We start from the raw sequence: 25,251 nt of genomic DNA on the forward strand, positions 1-25,251 counted from the left end.
TATTAGGGGTTTTCCAGGAATCCTGGAAAAAAAACAAAGGTAACAGTTCCAAAAAGCCTGTAATGATCTTCAGATCTCATCTCTATATTTTATTCAGCATTCACTTAAGTGGCACCATCAGCTACAGTTTGTGTTGTGCTAGCACAACAGGGACATAAAACCGAATGCTTCTGGCTCCAAGTTCCTTTGTTTAAAGAGTGCTGAACAGCTAATCGATGTGATGGATTAAAAACATCTTAAGACCTACCCTGAGCTTAGGTTATTAAAAATAAATGCTGCCCAACCCCCTTTAAATTAAAAATAATAAAATTTTAAACTGCATACACAACACCCTAACCTAAAGGTAGGGAGGAATCATAGAAACAGTCCCGAATAGGTGTGGATACTGTCTCTAATTAGCTATCCACCATAATAAATGCCACAATGCATATCAATTAGGGTCAGTATTCAACGTTAAGTACAGTACACAATGACAGTATGGACATTGTTTATGCACACTTTCCATCTTCATACATTAAAGTTGAGTCATACGTTAGAATATATATCAGGTCTGGGTGCATCATGCACCAGTCTTGATCTCATGACATCCTCACCTGTGCACACAATGCACCAAATATACTGAGAGGATCCCGTGCCTAGAAAAATTCAGCTATATCCTGCGTCAGGATTCTGCCTGTAGTAGGCCTTCATGAAGTCATCAGAGGGTGCCGATCATTTGTTCTCATGGCAGGCTACAGTCTCAAAGAGACTCATAGGCCAGCCATGTATACTGATCTCTGATAGCTTGCTGATGATGGTATTGCAGTATATTATATTGCAGTATAACAATCAGACTCTCCAGGGTTAAAGTACCAAAGGGGGTTTGGAATAGTAGTAAAAACAAAATATATAAAGCATTTTTTCAAAAAAGTAAAAGTACAAATAAGCTCTTTCCCTAGAACACATATAAAAAATAAACTGTAAAAAAACCATAAATATTTTAGGTATCACAGTGTCACAGGAAATAGCAGCCACATGTCTGAATTTCCACTTTTTCACCATTTGCCATCCATAAATATTTGGACCTACTGCCAGTGAATGATCAGGGATACCTAATCATTCTATCAGGGTGAGTTGGGTAGGGGTCTTTGGGTCTTGTGAGGAATCAGATCCAGTGTTTAGGGTATAACGGGGATAATGTCTGGATCATTACTTGCATAGAATGCATTATTGATGTTTGATTTTTGATATGTTGGTGTTCACTTTTTAATGCATATTTACTAAAAGCTAAGTTTTAACTGTATATATACCTACAACTGTTTGTTCTAATTCCATAAATATTTGAATAAATGAGCAAACAGTCATAACCCTTCCAAATTGATATAAATAAAAATGTCAGTGTGTCCCACAAAAAAATTACACCTTACATGGGTCTGCACACTAAAGTATTAAAAAAACCTCAGAATTTGTCAAAATCACAATTTTTTTGGTACAAAATATTAAATTATTTTCAAATTTGCAAAACATAATAAAATCTGTATAAATTTGGTATCCCTCTGATCGTACCAATGCAAAGAATAATGGGGAGGTGTCATTTATGGTGCACAAAGAAAGCTGTAAAAACAGGGCCCACAAGAACACGCCTCAAATGTGTTTTTGCATTCTTCACTGCAATTGAAATGTTTTTTACAGCTTTCCATAATATTGGTAATATGTAATATTAAACGGCAGCACTAAAAAATGTAGTTTGTCCCACAGTAAACAAGCCCTCACACATCTCTATAAACAGAAAAATTACAAAATTATGACTTGTGGAATGAGGGTAGTAAAAAAACACACAAAAATGAAAAAGGGCTGAGTCCTAAGAAGGATATACTTCATACAATTAATGTAAACAGAAATGTCAATAGAATGATGAACTGAACTTGGAATGAACATCAATAAAGGGGCACCTTTACATCTCTTCAGTCTTTATACTGTCCTAAAAGGCAGACCTCTTACACAGATAAAGAAGTTTGGCCTTTTATTGGATTTTGTTTATTGGTAGGCCAATGGATCTCAAGACATAATTTGCAAATCAGGCTGTCATAGACTGTGAGAACTGTCATAAAATAATAAGATAATCCTTTATTAGTCCCACAGTGGGGAAATTCACAGCGTTACAGCAGCAGAGAGGGTACAGAGAGTGAAGTACAAACTATGACAACAATAATATTAGGGATAAATGAACAAAAAGAAAAGGGGGATAAAAAGACAAAAAAGAGACAAGCAATGATTGGCAGTTTGATGTTTCGTCTGTGGATGGGACTTGCAGGGACTGGTTAGGTGGGGGGCGCAGGTTACTTCTGTTTGGGCCTTGTTTGTTGAACAGCCTGATGGCAGCGGGGAGGAATTACTTACAATAACGCTCCCTTTCACATTTGGGGTGAAGCAGTCGGTCACTGAAGGTGCTCTCCAATGCCACTACAGTCTCATGCAAGGGATGGGAGCTATTCTCCAGAATAGACTTCAACTTACACAGTGTCCTCCTCTCAGCTACCACCTGCACTGTGTCAACTTGTTATCCAAGGTTGTCTTTAGGTTTGTCTTTTATATAGTTACATTATTGTGTTGAGGACCAACTAACAGTCTTTACTATAAATTAACTTTTTTACTATTATATTTTAGAAAATTAAATCTGAGCTAGAGCAGAAGAAATCTCAGTTGATAACTATGGATACAGAATTGAAGAAAACTTTGCAGATAAATGACCGTGTTGTCCAAGCTTATCCATACTGTGAAGTAGACCTCTCCAAATTCTCTGACAAAGCCAGACAACTGACTGAGCGCTGGCACAGAATAGAAAAAGAAATTGATGACAGGTAAATGTGCTTTCAAGATAAGTCTTCTATATAACATATGGGATATGTGAATGATAATCTAAGAATAAAACTGTATAATGTTAACTCTGCTATTGTAATGTGGTTAAGATGAGGTTAAAGAACTATGTATGGACTTGTCATAGGATTATAGTAACTCTAAGAATAATATGGAGAATGAATATAAGACTGCAATGGGCATATTGCTTCATACTTCATACTGGATAGAGGGTTTTAGATACATACGTGTGTAGATATATAATGTCTTAATGATTCCCTACTTTAGATCTTGGGAGCTTGAGAAACAAGGAAAACAGTTAAGAAATTATAGAGATATGTACCAGACCCTGAGCAAGTGGATTGCGGACACCAAACAGAAGCAAGATGTTTTAGAGTCTGCCAAGCTTTCAGATGCCAATTCTGTTGCAAGATATCTTAATGAACAAAAGGTGGGTAACATTTCAGAAAATGCAGCTTTTCAGATTTCAATAGCTTATTTCAGATAGACTAACTAGATATGCACCAATGCACATAGCATGGAAACTGGACTCTGTCTGAGGGCTCATTCACACTGCTGTCTGCGGCGCCTTACATGCGGCCGAAATTTGCAGCTGCATGTACGTCCCCATAGACGGCAATAGAGGCATGGTGGGGATACGGTGCCACACATGTGTGGCACCAATCCGAGCTGCACACCGCAAAAAGATGGAGCATGCTCTATCTTTCGGTGAGTGTGTGGCCGTGCGCCACTGTTTTCTATGGTGGGAGGAGGGGCCACCTCCTCCTCACCTCCAGCACGCGGCAGTATGCCCGCACGACGGGCATACCGCATGCAAATGCACCCTGACAGTGTCAGCTCCTCCTGTTTGCTTTATACTATTCATAATTAAAAAAAATTGCCTTATGTTATCAGTGTGTATTTATAATTCTATACCTAGACTAATAATTATTACTAAAATATAAATAGTTCTGGCCTTTAATGGTTTTTGCATAGGCCTTGCTCACAGACCTATACACCATAAGCAACCTCACCAATGTTATCTTTGGAAACTTCACATAATAATAATAACAGAATTCATAGTTATTTTCTTGCTTCATAGAATCTGAATACCGAAATACAAAGCAAAAGAGAAAAGGTAGAAGAGGTGATGAAGACTGCAGACCAATGTGCATCATCTATTAAGGTAAAAATATCTGACTGACGACTCTCTTCAAATGCAAAATTCTGGTTGTCAAGTGCCATATGGCAATTTTTAAAGAGCGGGTAGAGGTGGGTCAGTAGTGGGGGCGTGGAGTCGCCTCCCCTACCCCCGGGAATTGTCTCTGGCTACCCTGGGCCCTCAGGAGCCTTAGAAATTAGCCTTAATTTGAATATTGAAGCATTAAAAACGTTATTTCTGCAGCAGCTGCATCCCTGAGTTAGTGAAAAATGGGATTAAGTTGCTGCCTTTTGGATTCTGACCTGCGTCGCTTTATATGGTTATAACTTTTGAACACTGTTACTTATCAAAACGATTCTGAGATTGTTTTTTCCCCACATGTTGTACTTCATTTTAGTGGTAAATTTTGGCTGGTAAGTTTTGCGTTTATTTACAAAAAAAAAGAAAATATGATAAATTTTTTGAAAAATTTGCCATTTTCGAAATTCAAAATCATTGCGTTTTCAGGCAGATAGATTTACCACCTAAATAAGTTGCTGAATAACATTTCCCATTTGTCTACTTTACATTTTCATAATTTCTGAAATGTCTGGATAATTTATTTTGATGTCACGCGGCTTACAAAAAGAATATCGCTTTTCCGGATTTTCAGAATTGACTATTTTGGGGATAAATACAGTTTTGAATGAAATTTTACATATTTAGCATCAAAACCCCCTATATAACCAACCCATTTTCAAATCTGCACCCCTCAAGCTATCAGAAACCGCTTTTACGAAGATTGTTAACCCCTTGAGATCTTCATAGTAATTGAATCAAAATGGAGGTGAAATTTAGAATGGTCAAATTGTTCCCTTATACGTTCATTTAGCACTAAAATTTACACATTTCCAAAATATAAAAAGAGAAAACCCACCATACAATTTGTTCTGCAATTTCTCCTGAGTACAAAGACCCCCCACATGTGGCCATTACTTGTTTTATGGGCGCACAGCGAGACGCAGAAGGGAAGGAGAGCCCTGCAGCTGCCAGGATTTTAGTTTCCTCATTGGCCCCTTTTGAAGGCTATAAAATTTTCGCTTTTTCGTTATTTGGGCCATGTGATGCCATTTTTTTTGCGCGATGAGATGCTTTTTCCATTGTTACCATTTTGGGGTTGGTATCACCTATTGTTGAAAATTTAGGAACTTTTTTTGAGGGCAGGAGTAGAAAAGCATCAATTCTGTACTGGATTTTTTACTCTTTTTTTTTTTTGGTGTTCACCGTGTAGACTAATTATCATGTTATCTTTATTCTATGGGTTGATACGATTACGGGGATACCACACATGAATATATTTTCTTACTTTTTACTAAATTTGTCAAACAAAACCCTAATGTGGGGAAAAATCTATCATTTATGTATTGCCGTCTTCCAAGTGGCATAACATTGTTACTTTTTTGGCTACGGAGCTGGTTGATGGCTTATTTTTTGCGGGACATGTTGTACTTTGCACCAGTATCATGTCGGAGTACACATGGTTTTTTGATCACATTTTATAGCATTTTTTGTGGGATTGAATAGCTAAAAATCATAATTTTTGGAAGGTTTATACATACAAGTGTAAATAGCTATTACATGTGCTGTCTAATTTTTGGACTATTCGGGGACACATTAATACCAATATGGTAAATATTAGGAATTTAGGAATTGCCAATTCTAGTAATGATAGTCAGCCTGCGTAATGGATCATGAAAGGGTTATAGATATAGATGTTTTAATATAAGCCTAGGTAATCCATATCAAATTAGTGGGAGTCATGTATTAGCTCACAGTTCACAACTGCCTCCAGTGATAGTGTTGCTATATCACAGCTCTTATACCTTTTGACATCCCCACCAGTAAACTGCCTCAAGTGAATATCATTCATTATAATATATTATATAAGGGCATTTGTACTAATAATTTTTCCCTGTTATTTCTTTTAGGATTATGAGCTTCAGTTGGCATCATACAGTTCTGGATTGGAAACCCTTCTTAACATCCCAATAAAAAGGACTGTCGTACAATCCCCGGCAGTTGTCGTCTTGCAAGAGGTTGGTACATACTCTGTGTTCGAGCTATTTATATACAAAATGGAAAAATACAGAAATCTCTTTTACGAGATTCTAAAATCTAAATGTAAGATTATGTAAATGTAAAGTTATCCTTGTTATGGTCTGCCATGTTGCAAATAAAAAGTAATTTATGTTATTGTAACATTGTAGATACTTTGCATGTTGTACTGCATTAAATGTATAAATATGACCTTGAGATGGTATCATTCATTATCTTGGACAACCACCAACATAATTCTCTTTTCATTTTGTTCTTCAGGCTTCTGACATCCAAGCACGCTACATTGAGTTACTAACCAGGGGAAATGATTCTTACCGACTGTTGCATGAAATGTCAAAGAGTATGGAAGACCTAAAGGTACTTGATGATGCAAACATCTGTAAGATAATGGCAATAAATACAAGATGGTACATTTGAATAGTTTGGGCACAGTCTTGCAACTGTACTTATAATGATATAAAATAGGACCAGTTGAAAATTATTTTATCAGTTATTTGCATTGGTTATTGTGAGCCAAAACGAGGTGTGGAGGCTACACAGAAAGAAGGTACAACAGAAAGATTTGCATTTGTTAGGTTGTGTTTTCCCTGGCTTGTAATAACTGATGCAAAAAACCTGATGATATATACGAGATGTGAAGTGGCCCTAATAGTTATTCTTGTTAACTTTCTCTTTCAAATGTGTAAGTAAAGATCTAGGTGAATATGGCAATATATCACATATCTACCCTATACGTGCATATTCTATGCAATAATAAGTGGTGTCTTAATCTGAATGTGCCAGACAGGGGAATTCAGCTATCGAGGCACTTGTATAATGTTTGAAGAAACTGCTAGGATTTGTGAGAGATGTGGCTATGTATCCTTGAGGGTATCATTTAACCGCTTAACGATCAGGCCCTTTTTTTTACTTTTGAGGGTTTTTTTTACTCCCCACCTTCAAAAATCTATAACTTTTATTTTTGACTTTGGGCGCTATTTTCCATCACAGGAATAACCGTTATTATATTTTGATAGGTATCACAGTGTCCCAAAGTGTCCGATCAGTAATGTTTGTGATTATTACTTGTTTGTTTATTTTTATATCAGTTCTAGGGAAAGGGAGGTGATTTGAATTTTTAGGTCTTTTTTAATTTATTTTTAAGATTTTTTTAACCTTTTTTAAATGTATTTTTGTACTATTTTTTCAGACCCCCCTAGGGTACTTTAACCCTAGGTTGTATACTTGATTTTACTATATACTGCCATACTACAATATGGCAGTATATGGGGATTTTACTACTGGCACATTGTAACAAATGCCCAGAAATCATCTTTGTAAGGCTGTCATGGAGATGGATTGTCTCTCACAATGACTTCACGGGGAGCGCCGGTCAAAGCCGCTGCCTTTTACCACCGCCAGCAAAGCTGCTAGCACCAATCACTGTTGTTACCGATGGGTGTTTGTTGCAATGTGGAGAGGGCTCAGCCCATAAGCCCTCTCCAAATACTGTACATCACATGTCGTCAGGGGCGGACTGGGAATTTAAAATGGCCCTGGAAAAAACTGTAAAAGTGGCCCCATTTTGTGGGCGGAGTCAAAACAAGTGGATGTGGTCAGATAATGTGGGTGGGGTTATAACAGACAAATTGTTGGTAGATGGCCTTAATGCAAAAGAAGAACATCTTTTGCTAGTAAGTGAATCTATTGTGCAAAGAATGTGACCTGTCGATCAGTAAATGATGCAAACACACGACCCGGTAAGCCTTATATACCTTTCTCCTATGTACAGGAATATAACTACTATAATACTGCCCCCTATGTACAGGAATATAACTACTATAATACTGCCCCCTATGTACAGGAATATAACTACTATAATACTGCCCCCTATGTACAGGAATATAACTACTATAATACTGCCCCTATGTACAAGAATATAACTACTATAACACTGCCCCCTATGTACAAGAATATAACTACTATAATACTGCCCCCTATGTACAGGGATATAACTACTATAATACTGCCCCCTATGTACAGGAATATAACTACTATAATACTGCCCCCTATGTACAAGAATATAACTACTATAATACTGCCCCTATGTACAAGACTATAACTACTATAATACTGCCCCCTGTGTACAGGGATATAACTACTATAATACTGCCCCCTATGTACAAGAATATAACTACTATAATACTGCCCCCTATGTACAGGAATATAACTACTATAATACTGCCCTCTATGTACAGGAATATAACTACTATAATTCTGCCACCTATGTACAAGAATATAACTACTATAATACTGCCCTCTATGTACAGGAATATAACTACTATAATTCTGCCACCTATGTACAAGAATATAACTACTATAATACTGCCCCTATGTACAAGACTATAACTACTATAATACTGCCCCCTGTGTACAGGGATATAACTACTATAATACTGCCCCCTATATACAAGAATATAACTACTATAATACTGCCCTCTATGTACAGGAATATAACTACTATAATACTGTCCCCTATGTACAAGAATATAACTACTATAATACTGCCCTCTATGTACAGGAATATAAGTACTATAATACTGTCCCCTATGTACAAGAATATAACTACTATAATACTACATATATACACAGAAGCGAACATGCAAAAGAATCAGTATTTATCATATACAGCTACAGAAAACACATGAGATCCTCACTAGAGATGAGCGAACACACTCGTTCGAGCTTGATGCTCGATCGAGCATTAGCGTACTTGAAACTGCTCGTTGCTCGGACGAGTATTTCGCCAGCTCGAGAAAATGGCATCTCCCGCCGTTGGGATTTTTGGCGGCCAGAAACAGAGCCAATCACAAGCCAGGAGACTCTGCATTCCACCCAGCATGACGTGGTACCCTTACACGTCGATAGCAGTGGTTGGCTGACCCTGGAATAGACTAGCCCATGCCCGCGCTGCTCGCATCATTCTCTGTCTCGATGCTGCTAGGGAGAGAGCTGCTGCTGGTCAAGGAAAGCGTTAGGGTGTTATATTAGAATAGTGTTAGGCAGGAGTGATTCTACAAGAACCCAACAGCCCTTCTTAGGGCTACAATAACGTTATATATTTACTTTTTTTTGGTTTGCTTGTGGCTGGGCTTGCTGCCACTAGTAGTGCAGCTAGTACCATATTGTGAGGAATTTGCAGGGAGACTTGCGACCGTTGTGTTTAGCTCTTAGTGACACACTTATCCACCTCAAACACCGAAGTGGGACAATTTATTAGGGGTTTGATTTGAATTAGGCACAGTCTTCTGATTTATTTTTTTTTACGTTTATTTCTTTTTATAACTCAAAGTAATCTGGCAAAGCAGTGTGCTTTCAGTGTAGGCTAGAAAATAGCCATAGGAGAACCCCAACGGCTTACTTAGGCTTACAATAGCGTTATATTTTACTTTTTTTGGTTTGCTTGTGGCTGGGCTTGCTGCCACTAGTAGTGCAGCTAGTACCATATTGTGAGGAATTTGCAGGGAGACTTGCAACCATTGTGTTTAGCTCTTAGTGACACACTTATCCACCTCAAACACCGAAGTGGGACAATTTATTAGGGGTTTGATTTGAATTAGGCACAGTCTGCTGATTTATTTTTTTTTACGTTTATTTACTTTTATAACTCAAAGTCATCAGGCACAGCACAAAATCCAGTTGTGTGCTGTCAGTGTAGGTTAGAAACTAGCCATAGCAATAGGATATAGCATCGTTTTGTTTTAAAAAAAAAAACACAAAAAACAAAAAAAATTTACAGTTTACACTTTAATTTTGAAAATGTTTAAACCGAGGGCTAGGGGTAGAGGACGAGGGCGTGGACGTGGGCGTCCAACTACTGCAGGGGTCAGAGGCCGTGGTCCTGGGCGGGGTGAGACACCACCTGCTGATGAGGGAGCAGGGGAACGCCGCAGAGCTACACTCCCTAGGTTCATGTCTCAAGTTACTGGGACTCGTGGTAGAGCACTGTTGAGGCCAGAACAGTGCGAACAGGTGATGTCATGGATTGCGGACAATGCTTCTAGCCATTTGTCCACCAGTCAGTCTTCCACGGAGTCCACCCATGTCACCAAAATCAGCACTTCTCCACCTCAGCCTCCTTCCCCCCAGTCTGCCCCCTCCCAGGAAAATTTGGCATTTGAACCGGCATACTCTGTGGAACTGTTTTCTTCCCAGAGTCACAAACCACTTGTCCGGTTGCTGCTGAACAATTTTCCGATGCCCAGGTTTTCCCCCGGTTGCAGTCTGTGGGTGATGATGACATTATTGACGTAGTGGAAGAAGTATGTAAAGGGGTGTCGGACGATGAGGAGACACGATTGTCAGACAGTGGTGAAGTTGTTGTCAGGGCAGGAAGTCCGAGGGGGGAGCAGACTGAGGGATCGGAGGATGATGAGGTGACAGACCCAAGCTGGGTTGATAGGCCGGGTGAACACAATGCTTCTGAGACGGAGGTGAGTCCTATACCAGAACAGGTTGGAAGAGGCAGGGGTGGGGCCAGACGGAGAGGCAGGGCCAGAGCTGGTGCATCAGCGCCAAATGTTTCACATAGTCAAGCTCCCGTGGCGAGGGCTAGATTTTCAGAAGTCTGGAGGTTCTTTAAAGAAACACCGGATGACCGACGGACTGTGGTGTGCAACCTTTGCCAAACCAGGATCAGTAGGGGTTCCACCACTACTAGCTTAACTACCACAAGTGTGCGCAGGCATATGAATGCTAAACACCCCACTCAATGGCACCAAGCCCGTTCACCTCCGGCCGGGCACACCACTGCTCCTTCCCCTGTGTCATCTGCTAGTCAGCCCCCTGCCCAGGACCCCGGCCCAAACACCTCCCGTGCAAAAACCCCATCTTTGCCTCCACGATCCTCCACAGCAACCACCAGCGTTCAGCTCTCCATACCCCAGACACTGGAGCGCAAAAGGAAGTATAGTGCAACCCACCCACACGCCCAAGCCCTCAACGTCCACATCTCCAAACTGCTTAGCCTGGAGATGCTGCCCTATAGGCTGGTAGAGACTGAGGCCTTTCGAAATCTCATGGCGGCGGCTGCCCCTCGCTATTCGGTCCCCAGCCGCCACTACTTTTCCCGATGTGCCGTCCCAGCCCTGCACAAGCACATGTCAGACAACATCATCCGTGCCCTGACCAACGCCGTTTCTGACAAGGTCCACCTGACCACGGACACGTGGACGAGTACTGCCGGGCAGGGCCACTATATATAGCTGACGGCACATTGGGTTAACTTGGTGGAGGCTGGGACAGAGTCCCAGAGCCTGGGGCTGGTCATATACTGCCGACGCCGAGGATTGCGGGGCCTACCTTGGTCCAGGTCTCAAAGGCCTACTATGCGCCAGCTCCATCCCAAGATCCAACTAACATAGTTTTAACTGCAGCACCTTTAATCTACTACTACTTCACTGCCTCCATACATTGTCCCCTTATCAAACGAGCTGTGTCAGGCAGAATTTTCAGGTGTTTCACCAGATACATAGTGGAACTCGGCCCATCTGTCGCCGCCATGCTGGAGACCTGAAGTTGCAATCATAGCAGCGCAATATGGATGCCCCATACTGTCGCTCTTAATCATGGAACCATTTCCGAAAAAACAATTAAAAATAGAACCATTATGCTATTCCATTATTCCTAGGTGAAATATTCAAACGATACCGCCTGCTTTGAAAATTATAATTTTTTCAAAATAAACGCTTCTGGCCCCCAGGCCCATTTTGGGTGGGGAGGAGCCGAGAGACAGGGGCTTGGACAGGCGAAAGCTCGCCTGGCAGCGAACCGCCAGCTCCATCCCAAGATTAGGCAGCCTCAGAGGCATCCATGCATGCTGCCCCTGCTGTTTCCTGTCCATTTTGCCTCCACGATCCTCCACAGCGTCCACCAATGTCTCCATGCGCAACTTTCAACTCTCTATACCCCAGACGCTGGAGCACGAGAGGATATGCAGCACATCATCCCCTTATCAAACGAGCTGTGTCAGGCAGAATTTTCAGGTGTTTCACCAGATACATAGTGGAACTCGGCCCATCTGTCGCCACCATGCTGGAAACCTGAAGTTGCAATCATAGCAGCGCAATATGGATGCCCCATACTGTCGCTCTTAATCATGGAAGTCGTCTCCATGGCTGCCTCCACATGTCGTCCCCTTATCAAAAGAGCTGTGTCAGGCTCATTTTTCGGGTGTTTCACCAGATACGTTATGGAACTTGGTCACTATGTCGCCACCATGCTGTGTTATCGACTAAATATACCGTCAACCTTTTGTTGACATAGGAAATCATTTCAGCGCTTCTTGCTCACCTCCTTTGGTTCCTCTCTGCCACCCATTGGTTTGAAGCCTGAGTCCATTTAGGGTAAGTCGCCATGACACTCTCTAGCCTGCCGTTGGTGCCGCTGCCTCTGCATGCCATCCCCTATAGTGTCAGGGTCAATTATTGGATGTTTTAGATGCTATCTAGCCTCTTTCGGTCACTCTGTCATGGCCATGCTGTTGCCCATAATTTTGGCATAATGGTACGATTAAGCAGCCTCAGAGGCATCCATGCATGCAGAGCCTTGGTCCCCTTGAAAAATGCTCGAGTCTCCCATTGACTTCAATGGGGCTCGTTATTCGAGACAAGCACTTGAGCATCGGGAAAAGTTCCTCTTTTCCATTAGTTCCACCATCACCTTGTCTCTTCCTCCAGGTACACAGCTTTCCTGCAAAGTTTACCACACAGACGTCTTATGTTCTGCACTTTCCCAGTGTCCCTTCTTCTGCTACCACTAATACTGTGCCCCAAATACTGTAATAGAGCCCCCTACAATATAAGTACCACACAAATAGTGCCCATAATGTAAGGATAATGTATTTCTTCTTACTATCCTTTAACCTCCTTAACCCCCCACCCCAGTATTGATAGAGCTCCGACTATGACCCAGGTGTAATAATAATGGCCCCGGCCTACCCCAGTCATAAAATTAATGCCCCCAGCCTGCCCCAGACACAGAATCAATGCCACAGCCTGCCCCAGACATAAAATGAATGGCCCCAGCCTTCCCCAGTCATAAAATGAATGGCCCCAGCCTACCCCAGACATAGAATTAATGGCCCCAGCCTGCCCCAGACATAGAATTAATGGCCCCAGCCTGCCCCAGACATAGAATTAATGGCCCCAGCCTGCCCCAGACATAGAATTAATGGCCCCAGCCTGCCCCAGACATAGAATTAATGCCCCCAGCCTACCCCAGACATAGAATTTATGCCCCCAGCCCGCCCCAGACATAGAATTAATGGCCCCAGCCTGCCCCAGACATAGAATTAATGGCCCCAGCCTGCCCCAGACATAGAATTTATGCCCCCAACCTACCCCAGACATATAATTAATACCCCCGCCAGCCCAAGATATAGAATAATGCCCCCCCAGACATAAAATTAATGTCCCCTGCCAGCCCTAGATATACAATAATGCCCCCTGCCAGCCCTAGATATAGAATAATGCCCCCTGCCCGCCCCAGACATATAATTAATGTCCCCTGCCAGTCCTAGATATACAATAATGCCCCCCGCCCCCGACATATAATTAATGCCCCCTGCCAGTCCTAGATATACATTAATGCCCCCCCGCCCCAGACATATCATTTATGCCCCGTGCCAGCCCTAATGCCCCCCCGCGCCCCAGATATATATTTAATGCCACCCCGCCCCAGACATATAATTTATGCCCCCTACCAGCCCCAGATATAGATTAATGCCCCCCCGCCCCAGACATATAATTTATGCCCCTTGCCAGCCCTAATGCCCCCCCCCCCCGCCCCAGACATATAATTTATGCCCCTTACTAGCCCCAGATATAGATTAATGCTCCCCCGCCCCAGACATATAATTTATGCCCCTTGCCAGCCCTAATGCCCCCCCCGCCCCAGACATATAATTTAAGCCCCCTGCCAGCCCTAATGCACAACCCCCCTGGCCCAGATATAATTATTGTCCCCATTCTATCATTAAAAAAAACCCAAAACCTAATACTCACCTCTTTGGCGCAGGTTTCTTCCCTCGGTCTTCGGTGGCTTGGTATAGAGGCGCGTGATAGTGACGTCACTGCTCCGCGCCTCTTACACCAAGCCGCGGAGCTGCAAGGAGGGCCGGAGAGCTGACACGGTAAGTGCCAGCCTCCTCCACGCTACACAGGTCGTGCAATGACGTCATTTGCGCGACCTGTGTAGCTGCATGTATACACAGACGCAGAAGCAGCGGTGCTGCGCTGCGTCTGTGTACTAATCAATAGTACCTGCATCGTATGATGCAGGTACTATAGCTTAGATGAAAAGTTGTAGGGAGTACGGACCGGCCCCGCACCAGCTCCGGACCGGCCCAACACCGGCCCAGCACCGACCGGCCCACCGGGAAAATTCCCGGTGGGTACAATGGCCAGTCCGCCCCTGCATGTCGTTAAAGATGTTAAGGCGCTTACAAAATAATTGTATTGACATACAAAATAATTTGTATATATGCATTGCATGAATCTTTATAATAGCAAACCATATCAGCTAAGAATAGATTTAATTTTACCCATTTTTTATATTAATCTTCTAATCCATAAATAAAACAGTTGAGAACTCAACTACTTTATGTGGTGCAGAGGGATAATTTTCTACAACTCTACAGGGCACATTCATCAAAAGTGTCTTTAAATAAGAGGGACAGATTTGTCAATCATAAATAAGGAATAGTAAATAAATATGGAATAGTATACAGCCTCATGCACCCAGCTGTTTATTTTGGCCAAGAATTGCTGTTTTATGCAAGCCAACTCATTACATCACTTAAATCAATTGGGCACTAGCATGGTCCAGTGCATGCACCAAACTGATTACCTGCGCTACAAATGTTAGGAGAGGTCCTAATCCTGCCTATTTTTGCTGTGTCCGTAGTCGTTTTCTACGCACATAAGTTGGATGAGTGGTGCTCACCCACCAATGTCAGAGGGGTCACATGGGATCACATTTCCCTGCTTATGATCTTTAAAGCATGGGAAGAGACCTTAGACTGTCTAAATTTGCGCTCTTTTTACTTTGACACACATGCTGCACCATATTTATCAAACTGATGCTGAATGATAAATCTGGAATAGAGTGTCTTGTGTAGCTTAGAAATTCCAATGTGCTTAGTTTATGTCAGAAAAATTCTGCCACATCTGCAAAATTTTTTCATATCAAGCCAGGCCTCCTATTCAGGGGACATGCCCTTGTATCATACTAGTTGTTAAAGTGTCTAAACACTATCTGATAAATGTGCCGCATGGTTTTTGGTGCAGATTACATCAGCATTCTGTAGTAAACAAATTCATTAATCTTTCCGTGTTGTTGTCCTAAAATATGTTGAGCAGTTAAGACACGGAAAAGTACCATATTTGGGTGTAGACAGGAAACGTTGTCCTGTTTTGGTTTTGAGTGAGCCCTCGTCCGCTTTCACCAATCTATCTCTCAGATTGGGTAGGCGTTTGAAGCAGGGGCGAAATTGCTGTGTAAATTCAGGGATAGAGGGATGACTGTTGGTGAGTATTGACCAATGTTTACGTATGCTCTTATGTAATCTAAATATTGTGGGGTGATATTGGTGGATAAAATTGATGCATGGTCCCTTCTGTTTTTCCTGTCTCACAGTATGTTTTTGTGCTCTTAATGTATGTTCGGGGTATCCACAGGTCTTGAATTTGTCACGCATCTCTTGGAGACGTGTTTCTCTCTGTGTGGGATTGGAGACTATCCTGTGGATCCTCTGCATCTGGAAGTTGGGGAGGGATTTTTTACAGGGGTTGGAGTGACAGCTGGAATAATGTAAAAGGCTATTCCTGTCCGTGGGTTTGGTGAATAGGTCACTTGAGAGTCTGCCTAATGTGTCCTTAATGATGGTAGTGTCTAGAAAATCGATTTTTTTTGTTGGCTATGGTTAATGGTGAACTGTAACTCTGGCCATATTGAGTTCAGGTAAGTGTGAAAGTCATTAAGTGTGTCAAGGGGTCCCACCCATATGCACATTATGTCATCTATGAACCTTTTCCATAGGAGAGCATGGGAAGGAAAATTAACATTGGGGTAGACTGTTCTTCAAAATCTGACATGTAGCTATTGGCATAAGGGGGGGCCACATTGGAGCCCATGGCCGTACCTCTCACTTGAAGGTAGAACATGTCCTGGAACATGAAATAATTCTCACATAAGACGAGAGAGAGTAGATCAAGGCATAATTGTTTGACCTTAGGGGGATGCTGTGATTTCTCTAGTAGTTTGTTCACTGCCGAGAGACCTTTGTTGTGTTGTATACTTGTATATAAACTTGATACATCCCATGTTACTAAAAATGCTTCTGGTGGTATGGTGTGATTAGAGGTGTGAGTATTTTTTCTATAAAAATGGCTAATGGAGATAGTAGCGAATTGGTAGAGGCCACTATGCCTGGTGGTTTATGGAGACGTTTGTGAATTTTTGGTAAGACATAAATAACTGGTATGACAGTTGTCCTAAAATAGACCCAATTAAAATTAGTATTATTTTTTTAACAGTCAACACATTTTTGCAGATAAGTTAGCAGACTTTCATGTATCATTTCATTTTTTTACACACAAAAATACCTTTCCCAAACAGACATCCACTGTTGTTCTACCTCTTCAAACAATATCGCCTGCTAATTTGTATCTCTGGTTTACCATGTTGCAATTAAAATTAGGGTAGCTTAAAGCAATCAATGACAGTGGGGAATAAAGTATATTTGCAAAATGATAATAACATTCCAAAATTTGACAACTCTTTGTAATTTTTTGACAGATTAAAAATACACGGATTGAACTACTTGAGGAGGAACTGCGCCTTGCCAGAGATGCAAATTCAGATAACTCACAGAAAAACAAGTTTCTTGATCAAAATCTGCAAAAGTTTCAAATTGAGTGTTCAGAGTACAAGTCAAAACTCCTTCTTCTGGAAGATATGAAAAGGAAGGCAGAAATGGAAGGGTCTTCTTCAAAACAGAACCTTGAAAAATGCTATAGTCAGATAACTGAACTTAATGAAAAGATAACCAGACTCACTTATGACATTGATGATGAGAAAAGAAGGAGAAAAGCTCTGGAGGAAAGATGTGAGCTCCAGAAGAATGAATTTGACCAAATTCAGCAAAGGAGGCACAGTGAATTAGAAGTTGTCACCCGTCAAAAAATTGAAACTGAAAAGAAAATCAACGAGAAGGAATATGAGATAGAGAAACTAAGAGTTCAACTGCAGGACGAGGGCCAGAGGAAGCGGGACTATGAGAATGAGCTATCAAAGGTAAGGAAGCAGTATAGTGACGAAATCAATAGTATGAGGAGCAAGTATGAATCTGAAATAAACATTACGAAGACCACAATACAGCAAATAACTGTTCAAAAGGAAGAGGACACCTATGAATTAAGAGCCCAACTTGAGAAGTTGGCAAGAGAAAATAGAGATCTTACTCAAGAAATCACCCGACTCAACGAAAGCATTGTTCAAACAAATGATCAGCGCAGAAGGGCAGAAGATGAGGCTCTTCAACAGAAAGCATCAGGATCTGAGCTTTCTCAAAGAAAGCAGCAATTGGAAAAGGAATTACAAAAGTTAAATACAAGTCACTCAGAAGAAGTTAAAAAATATAAGATATCACTGGAAGAAGCCAGCAGGACAATTCAGGATAGAAACAGTGAGGTTGACAAGTTGAAGTACCAACTTCAGGAGGAGTCTGCACGTCAGAGACAATATGAAAACGAGCTTGTAAAGGTAAGAAACAATTATGACGATCAGCTTATAAGTTTAAGAAACAAATATGAGACAGAAATTAATATTACAAAAACCACCATCCACGAATTAAGTATTGAAAAAGAAGACAACATCACAGGTTTAAATCAACAGATAGATAATCTAACAAGAGAGAAACGAGACTTGTTGGCAGAGGTTAACAGATTAAAGACCTCTCTGACACAATTGACAAATAATTTGAAAAAAACAGAGGATGATGTACATCAGCAAAAGTCATTTACTTCAGAGGTGACTCAAAGGAAGCAGCAACTAGAGATTGAACTGAGGCAGCTTAATATGCTCCGATCGGAGGAAGAACAAAGAAATAAAAAGTCCCTTGACGATGCTGCCAAAACGATTCAGGAACGCAATAAGGAAATTGAAAGATTGAAAAAAGTTATTGAGGTTGAAATAGACCAAAAGAAAAAACTGGAGGATGAGCATGTCAAATTACAAAGAACCCAGTTTGATTTACAGAAAGCCAATAGCTCTGCCACAGAGACCATAAACAAATTAAAGATTCAGGAGCAAGAATTAATAAGACTTAAAGCAGACTATGAAAAACTGTCAATAGAAAAACAAGGTAAAGAAAATGAAATAAGCAGGTTTCAAGTCAATGTGAAAGAACTGCAGTCACAGAAGAATAAACTTGAGGAAGAAATAAATCGGCAAAAAAGAATTTCTACAGATGAACATGCCAAAAATAAAAAGTTAGAAGAAGAGTTGGAGGCTCTTAGAAGAACTAATAGTGAGCAACTGAAAAAGATCACAACTTTAACACAACAAGTAGAACAAATTACGATCATTAAACGGCAAACTGAAGAAGACCTTAAACAACAGAGAGAGTCTTTAGATGGTCAACTCAGAGACCAACAGAGAAACATTGATGAGCTGAGTAAACTTGTGGCTGAGGTGGAAAGTCTTCGTCGACAGTTACATGTAGAGCAAGAAAACCTACGGCAGGCTCATATAAGAAATGAGCACCTGCAGAAAACAATTGAGGAGAGAAACCGAAGCTTAAATGAGAGTAAAATAGAGATAGAAAGGTTGCAGTCAATAACAGAAAACCTGACTAAAGAGCACCTGAGGTTGGAAGAAGAGCTACGTTATGTTAGACTGGAATATGAAGAAGTCAAGAAATGTAAAGATGAAGTGGATGGTGAAAAAAGTGCAACTATTACAGAGCTAAAAAACCAACTGCAAATCAGCAACAAGCGATCTTTGGAGCTACAGGGCCTTATAAATGAATTACAGAAAGAGAGGCAAAATTTGAGACAGGAAATTGAAAAATTCCAAAAGCAAGCACTAGAGGTACTCAAATAAATTTCCTTCAGTGTGTTTTCTGTTCAGTTATGTAATCGTTCAATGTTCTAATATATGTAATTAACTGTAACACTCTGTAATTGTATTGGTAATTTTCAAAATGGTAGATATTCTTACTATAGGAACCAGAATGTGGGGATCAAACTGATAATATGTAAGGAATTTATGCTCACCTTTGTCTTTACCTCTGGTCCAGCACAGTGTCTCCTGTCACCAGTGACCTCTTTTGGTATATAGGGGCTCAGCACTGATGTTGTGCTGAAGTCATACACCTGCTACTGTTCCCTGCCACTTGTGTTAGGCTATATTGGCTGCATGCTATTGATATGTCACTGCGGAGCCTCTGTATACCAATGTAGTGGCAAGAGGAGCCACACTGGCCTGTATGTAAAGGTGATGGTAAGTATAAGTTCTTAAATATTCCTATACTACCTGGTACAATAGAAAAAAAATTTCATCCTGGACAACCCCTTTAATTCTGTTAATGACCTATGCATAGGATAGGTCATCAATATAATATTAATATGAGTCCAACAGGCAATACAGAGAAGCCCCCACCGTTGTGCAAATCAATATTAATAAGCTGACAAACCCCTTTAAACCCTGTAACAGTTAACATTAATCAAGTATCTATGTATGGAAAAGCCAAATAAAACAACTATTAAGTATTTATCATATCTTAATTTAAAAAGAAGCATAATGTTATACAGGGTCAGTTATATTTATATACACTTCTATATATTTACTTCTTGTATTGGTCTTATGACATATAATCATGTATATTTATATTTAGGTGTCTATATTTAGGCAACAATAACCCATTATATATGCCTATATTAAATATATTAAAAGGAGCATATACATTGAAAATGTATTTTAGTACAGCAATATGTGCACTTATTTAATACACAATATTATAAAAACGGAAAATAAATGAAAAAAAAAATGTAATTTCTAATATTAGATTATATAAATTGTCAATCTTATTAAACGTTTCTTTGTTAATCTTGTGACTTGATTTGGTCTGTATAATCTCCACTAACTTTGTTTTCATGTGCTAATCATATGTATTACCTGTCTCAGATGTCAGTGAATCAGTCTGTGCTCATTAAATTTTGTCTTTCAGTTTGTAAACAGTTTTTCTGTTTTGTGTATTTTTAAAAATGTTAAAGCCAATTATAGAAAATAACACTCAAAACAAAATTTCCTGTAGCATGAAAGGGCCAGAAGTAGCTTTGTTTTTATGCTTTGTTACTTTAATCCAGTTCATTAATACATATCACATAATATCATGTGGTATAGGGACATAGCCAAGTGTATAGCTTTTACCCCATTATACAATTAAACAGTTCATAATCATAATGTATTTACCCCAGTTTCGTATAACATTTAAGATGCTATACTAATTGTTTAGGGTGAAGTAGATTGATTATGGCAATAAACAACTTTTTTTGTTTGTGTTTTTTTTTCTTGTAGGCAACTAGTAAGATACAAGAAAGTAGTATGAAATGTTCTGAAATAGTTCAAGAAAAAGAAAGTCTTTTAATGAAAATAAAGCTCCTGGAACAAGACCGAACAAGGCTTCAACGTCTTGAGGAGGAACTAAGCCGAGCAAAAGCTGCATTAGATTCAGAAACAAGGAATAAGCAACGCCTAGAAGAGGAGAAACAGCAAATTAGAAATGATCTAAATCAGTGGAGAACTCAATATACCCGCAAGGAGGAAGATGTGAAAAGAATAGAGAGTGACTGGGAGAGAAGTGAAAGAGAGAAAGTTTCTTACAAAGCTGAAATTGAAAGATTGCAGGCCGAGATAAGGTCTATTGAAGAGCGATATAGGCGTAAGCTAGAAGATACTCAACGATTGACTCAGGCAGACTTTGATAATCAACGGCTATCTCTCGAAAGGGAGCTGGAGAATCTCAGGAGGCGGCCACTATCATCAAGTAAGCAGATTCAAACTGATGAAGACATGTCGGTTGATCCTTCCAAATTTGTTTTTGATGGTTTGAGGAAAAAGGTTACAGCACATCAACTTCTTGAATGCCAAATAATATCAAAGTCTACTTATGAAAAATTAATAAAAGGCCAGAGAACATTGGAAGAAGTTGCAGCTGAGATTGAACCCTTTTTGAAAGGTGCTGGTGCAATTGCTGGAATATCTGTGACACCAAAGGAAAAGTATTCATTTGTAGAAGCAAAGAGAAAGAAACTGATTTCACCAGAGAGCACAGTCATGCTCCTAGAGGCTCAAGCTGCAACCGGAGGCATAATAGATGTACAAAGGAATGAAAAGCTATCAGTAGACAATGCTGTAGCTAGGGACCTCATTGACTTCCAAGACAGAGATGCTATTTACACTGCAGAAAAAGCAGTCACAGGTTTTAAAGATCCTTTCTCTGGAAAAATTGTTCCTGTTGCAGAGGCAATCAAGAAAAATTTGATTAGTCGGGAAGTTGGTTTACGGCTTTTGGAAGCTCAAGTGGCTGCTGGAGGAATAGTTGACCCAGTAAACAGTGTATTTGTGCCCATTGAGGTTGCATTATCACGTGGCTTGATTGATCGTGATTTACACAGATCTCTTAATGACCCTAATGATGATGGAAAGTATTATGTAGATCCAGTCACTAAGAAGAATGTTAGTTATGCACAGCTTAGGCAGAAATGTAGAGTTGAACCCCACACAGGACTACTGTTGCTTCCAGTAATGAAGAAAAGTCTTTCATTCCAGGGTATTAGACATCAAGTACCATTGACCGAGTTAGTCGAATCTGGCATTATTCGTTCTTCCACCGTAGATCAACTAGAATCTGGGCAAATTTCTGTAGAAGAAGTCAGTGAAAGAATTAAAGATTTTCTGCAGGGATCCAGTTGTATTGCTGGTATCTACAATGAGGCTACAAAAGAAAAACTAGGAATCTATGATGCAATGAAAAAAGGATTGCTTAGACCTGGAACCACACTGGAGCTACTGGAGGCACAAGCAGCAACTGGGTTCATAGTGGACCCTGTGAATAATCTGAGACTTACCGTTGAAGAAGCTTATAGAAGAGGGCTGGTTGGAATTGAATTTAAAGAAAAACTAATGTCTGCAGAAAGAGCTGTAACTGGCTATAAAGACCCAGAAACTGGGAACATAATTTCTTTATTTCAGGCTATGAACAAGGAGCTCATTGAAAAAGGACATGGTGTACGCTTGCTGGAAGCTCAGATTGCTACTGGTGGTATAATTGATCCAAAAGCAAGTCATCGTTTACCAGTTGACGTTGCATATAAACGAGGATATTTTAATGAAGAACTGAATGAAATCCTTTCAGATCCAAGTGATGACACCAAAGGCTTTTTTGATCCCAATACAGAAGAAAATCTGACATATTTGCAGCTAAAGGAAAGGTGCATTGTTGATGAGAAAACTAATCTTTGTTTATTGCCTTTAAAAGAAAAGAAAAAGTTGGTCCAGGCATCCCAAAAGAAAACTTCTAGAAAACGTAGAGTGGTTATAGTTGACCCAGATACCAACAGGGAAATGACAGTACAAGAAGCCTATGACAAAGGGCTTATTGATTACGAGACCTACCTTGAGCTTTCAGAACAAGAGTGTGAGTGGGAAGAAATAACTACCACAGGTTCAGACGGCTCAACCAGGGTTGTACTTGTTGACCGCAAGACAGGAAATCAATATGATGTCCAGGAAGCAATAGATTTAGGAATTGTCAATAAAAACAGCTTTGAACAGTACCGTGCTGGTACCTTGAGCCTTACTCAATTTGCAGACATGATCTCCAATAAGAATCTAAGTGATGATGTTCTAGTTACTTCAAGACAAGATTCTCTCTCCTCTCCAAGGTTCCGAACAAGTTCTTGGTCTAAAAGTGGTTCATTTTCAGACTCCCTAGAAGAAATTAGTCCTATTGCAGCTATATTTGATACAGAAAATTTAGAAAAAATCTCCATCTCAGAGGGCATCAAGCGTGGTATTGTTGATACAATTACAGGACAACGATTACTTGAAGCACAGGCATGCACAGGTGGCATTATCAACCCAAGTAGTGGTCAGAAAATTCCTCTACAAGATGCTGTCAACCAAGGCATAATAGATCATGATATGTCAGCCAGACTGAAGCAAGCTCAGAAGGCCTATTCTGGTTTTGATGGAGTTAGAGGACAAAAAAAATTATCTGCTGCCGAAGCAATGAAAGTAAACTGGCTGCCATATGAAGCTGGACAACGTTTCCTTGAGTGTCAGTACCTAACAGGAGGCCTTATTGATCCAGAAACACAATCCAGAATTACAACAGAGGAAGCTATACGGAAAGGTATAATTGATGGTCGAGCTGCTCAGAAACTGCGAGACATCAACAACTACCCTAAAATTCTCACGTGTCCAAAAACTAAACTGAAAATCTCCTATAAAGAAGCAATTGATCGTTCCATGGTTGAAGATATAACAGGCCTGAGAATGCTAGAAGCAGCTTCAGTATCTTCGAAGGGAATAAGCAGCCCATACAATGTGTCTTCAGCACCTGGATCACGTTCAGGATCTCGTTCAGGTTCACGAAGTGGATCCAGACGAGGAAGTTTTGATGGTTCCTCTTCTTCATACAGCTATTCTTTCCAGTCCGTTAGCAGTAGTTCTTTTGGAAACTAATTGGTACAGGGTTTAACTATCTAATGGGGTAAACGTTACTGTTTTCTTGCCTTTAAAATAACATTTTGGTTAAACTTCATGCTTCATTTTTTCTTAAAATGTGCACTGAAAAGCAAACTTTTAATCTTTTCGTTATGAAGAGGCACATTGGTTTTGTAACAAGCTCTTTATTACTGAAATGGTTAAATGAAATGTTTTATGTATTTAGCAATGTTTATGGGTAACACATTTTGTGTAATGTAGTTTACATTTGCTGTGCCTCTTCTACAAATTCTTATCCATATAAGACATAGTTGGTGAATGCTTCCTAGCTATTTCTATATTCTCTATTTTTTTACTTGATTCTGTAATGCAGTTTTAAAAGCAGCAATATGGTAATGGTTCCTATATTCAAATTTATATTGATCCAGTTCCCAGCACTAACATAGCTGATTTTATTCTTTACCTGCATAAAACTGTATGGTTTACCAGAGTTGGCCTTTTATATTCAACTTTGCTTGTTTGTTATATCAGCTGGCAATAAAGTTTGAAACATTTCAAGTGTTTCAGTTTTTTATGTTGTACTTAAATGAGGTTTCATTTAATGTTTAATTAATACATTATATTGCTATGTATGTGCACATTTTTCATAACATCTAAGATTTGTCCGATTTCCATATATACCTGGTTGCATAGGGATGTAGAAATTACTAATGCCAATGACAATGTCATCCTAAAAAAGCTGATCATTGAGGTATTTCTACCAGCACAATACAGAACCAACCAGTATTTCATTATCCTAAGAGAAGAAAATAAGTGGCGGTTATCTGGCCATGTAACAAAAACATAAATTATCACAACTACTTCCATGGACAGAATTTATTACATGCTATAAATTTTAATAAAATATTTTAAAAAATTATTGATTTCCAAGACAATGTTGTGTTTGTGAAAATGTCAATAAAAAGGTTAATATAACACTATCATATATATGACACCATCATGGAGGTACATTATGATATAAAACCAGTAAAAGCAAAATGAGACCAAATCAAAGACTTGAAGATAATCCAAAATAGATTAAGAAGTCATGCATACTGTCATGACTGGTTTAGATAATAAAATAATTTCAAAATATTTTTAATGATGGAATTTGCCAAATTACTAAGGCCTTTCAGATTAATCAAGACAGTACATTTGTAATTGGATGACCGGAAGCATGTGATGAGTCACATACATGTGAAATCACTTGTCATTTCAGGGGCATTTCCACTCTATACAATCCTCTCATTTTTCTATAAGCCATAACAATATTATTGCATAAAACGTTTTTTTTTAATTCTGCCAAGAATCTGAGTCAAGAGGAATGGCTGATTCCACTTCATTAA

At 39.8% G+C, this 25,251-nt stretch overlaps 1 protein-coding gene across 4 annotated transcripts in view; it reads left to right on the top strand.

Moving 5' to 3' along the window:
- DSP (desmoplakin) overlaps positions 1–24,785 on the top strand; it is a 52,950-nt gene extending 28,165 nt beyond the window's left edge. For 2 of the 4 annotated variants that reach the window (XM_072152544.1, XM_072152543.1), the window contains exons 18-24: positions 2,647–2,840; positions 3,124–3,286; positions 3,938–4,021; positions 5,965–6,072; positions 6,353–6,451; positions 16,931–19,225; positions 20,714–24,785. In XM_072152544.1, coding sequence (XP_072008645.1) covers positions 2,647–2,840; positions 3,124–3,286; positions 3,938–4,021; positions 5,965–6,072; positions 6,353–6,451; positions 16,931–19,225; positions 20,714–23,884 — 6,114 coding nt within the window. In that variant the 3' untranslated portion in view covers positions 23,885–24,785. The remainder of the gene's footprint in view (positions 1–2,646; positions 2,841–3,123; positions 3,287–3,937; positions 4,022–5,964; positions 6,073–6,352; positions 6,452–16,930; positions 19,226–20,713) is intronic. The other 2 variants (XM_072152545.1, XM_072152546.1) reach the window with 2 other exon arrangements.
- The last annotated feature ends 466 nt before the right edge of the window (positions 24,786–25,251 follow it).

Source organism: Engystomops pustulosus, chromosome 5 (genome assembly GCF_040894005.1).
Source record: "Engystomops pustulosus chromosome 5, aEngPut4.maternal, whole genome shotgun sequence".
In the NCBI taxonomy this organism is placed as follows: Eukaryota; Metazoa; Chordata; class Amphibia; order Anura; family Leptodactylidae; genus Engystomops; species Engystomops pustulosus.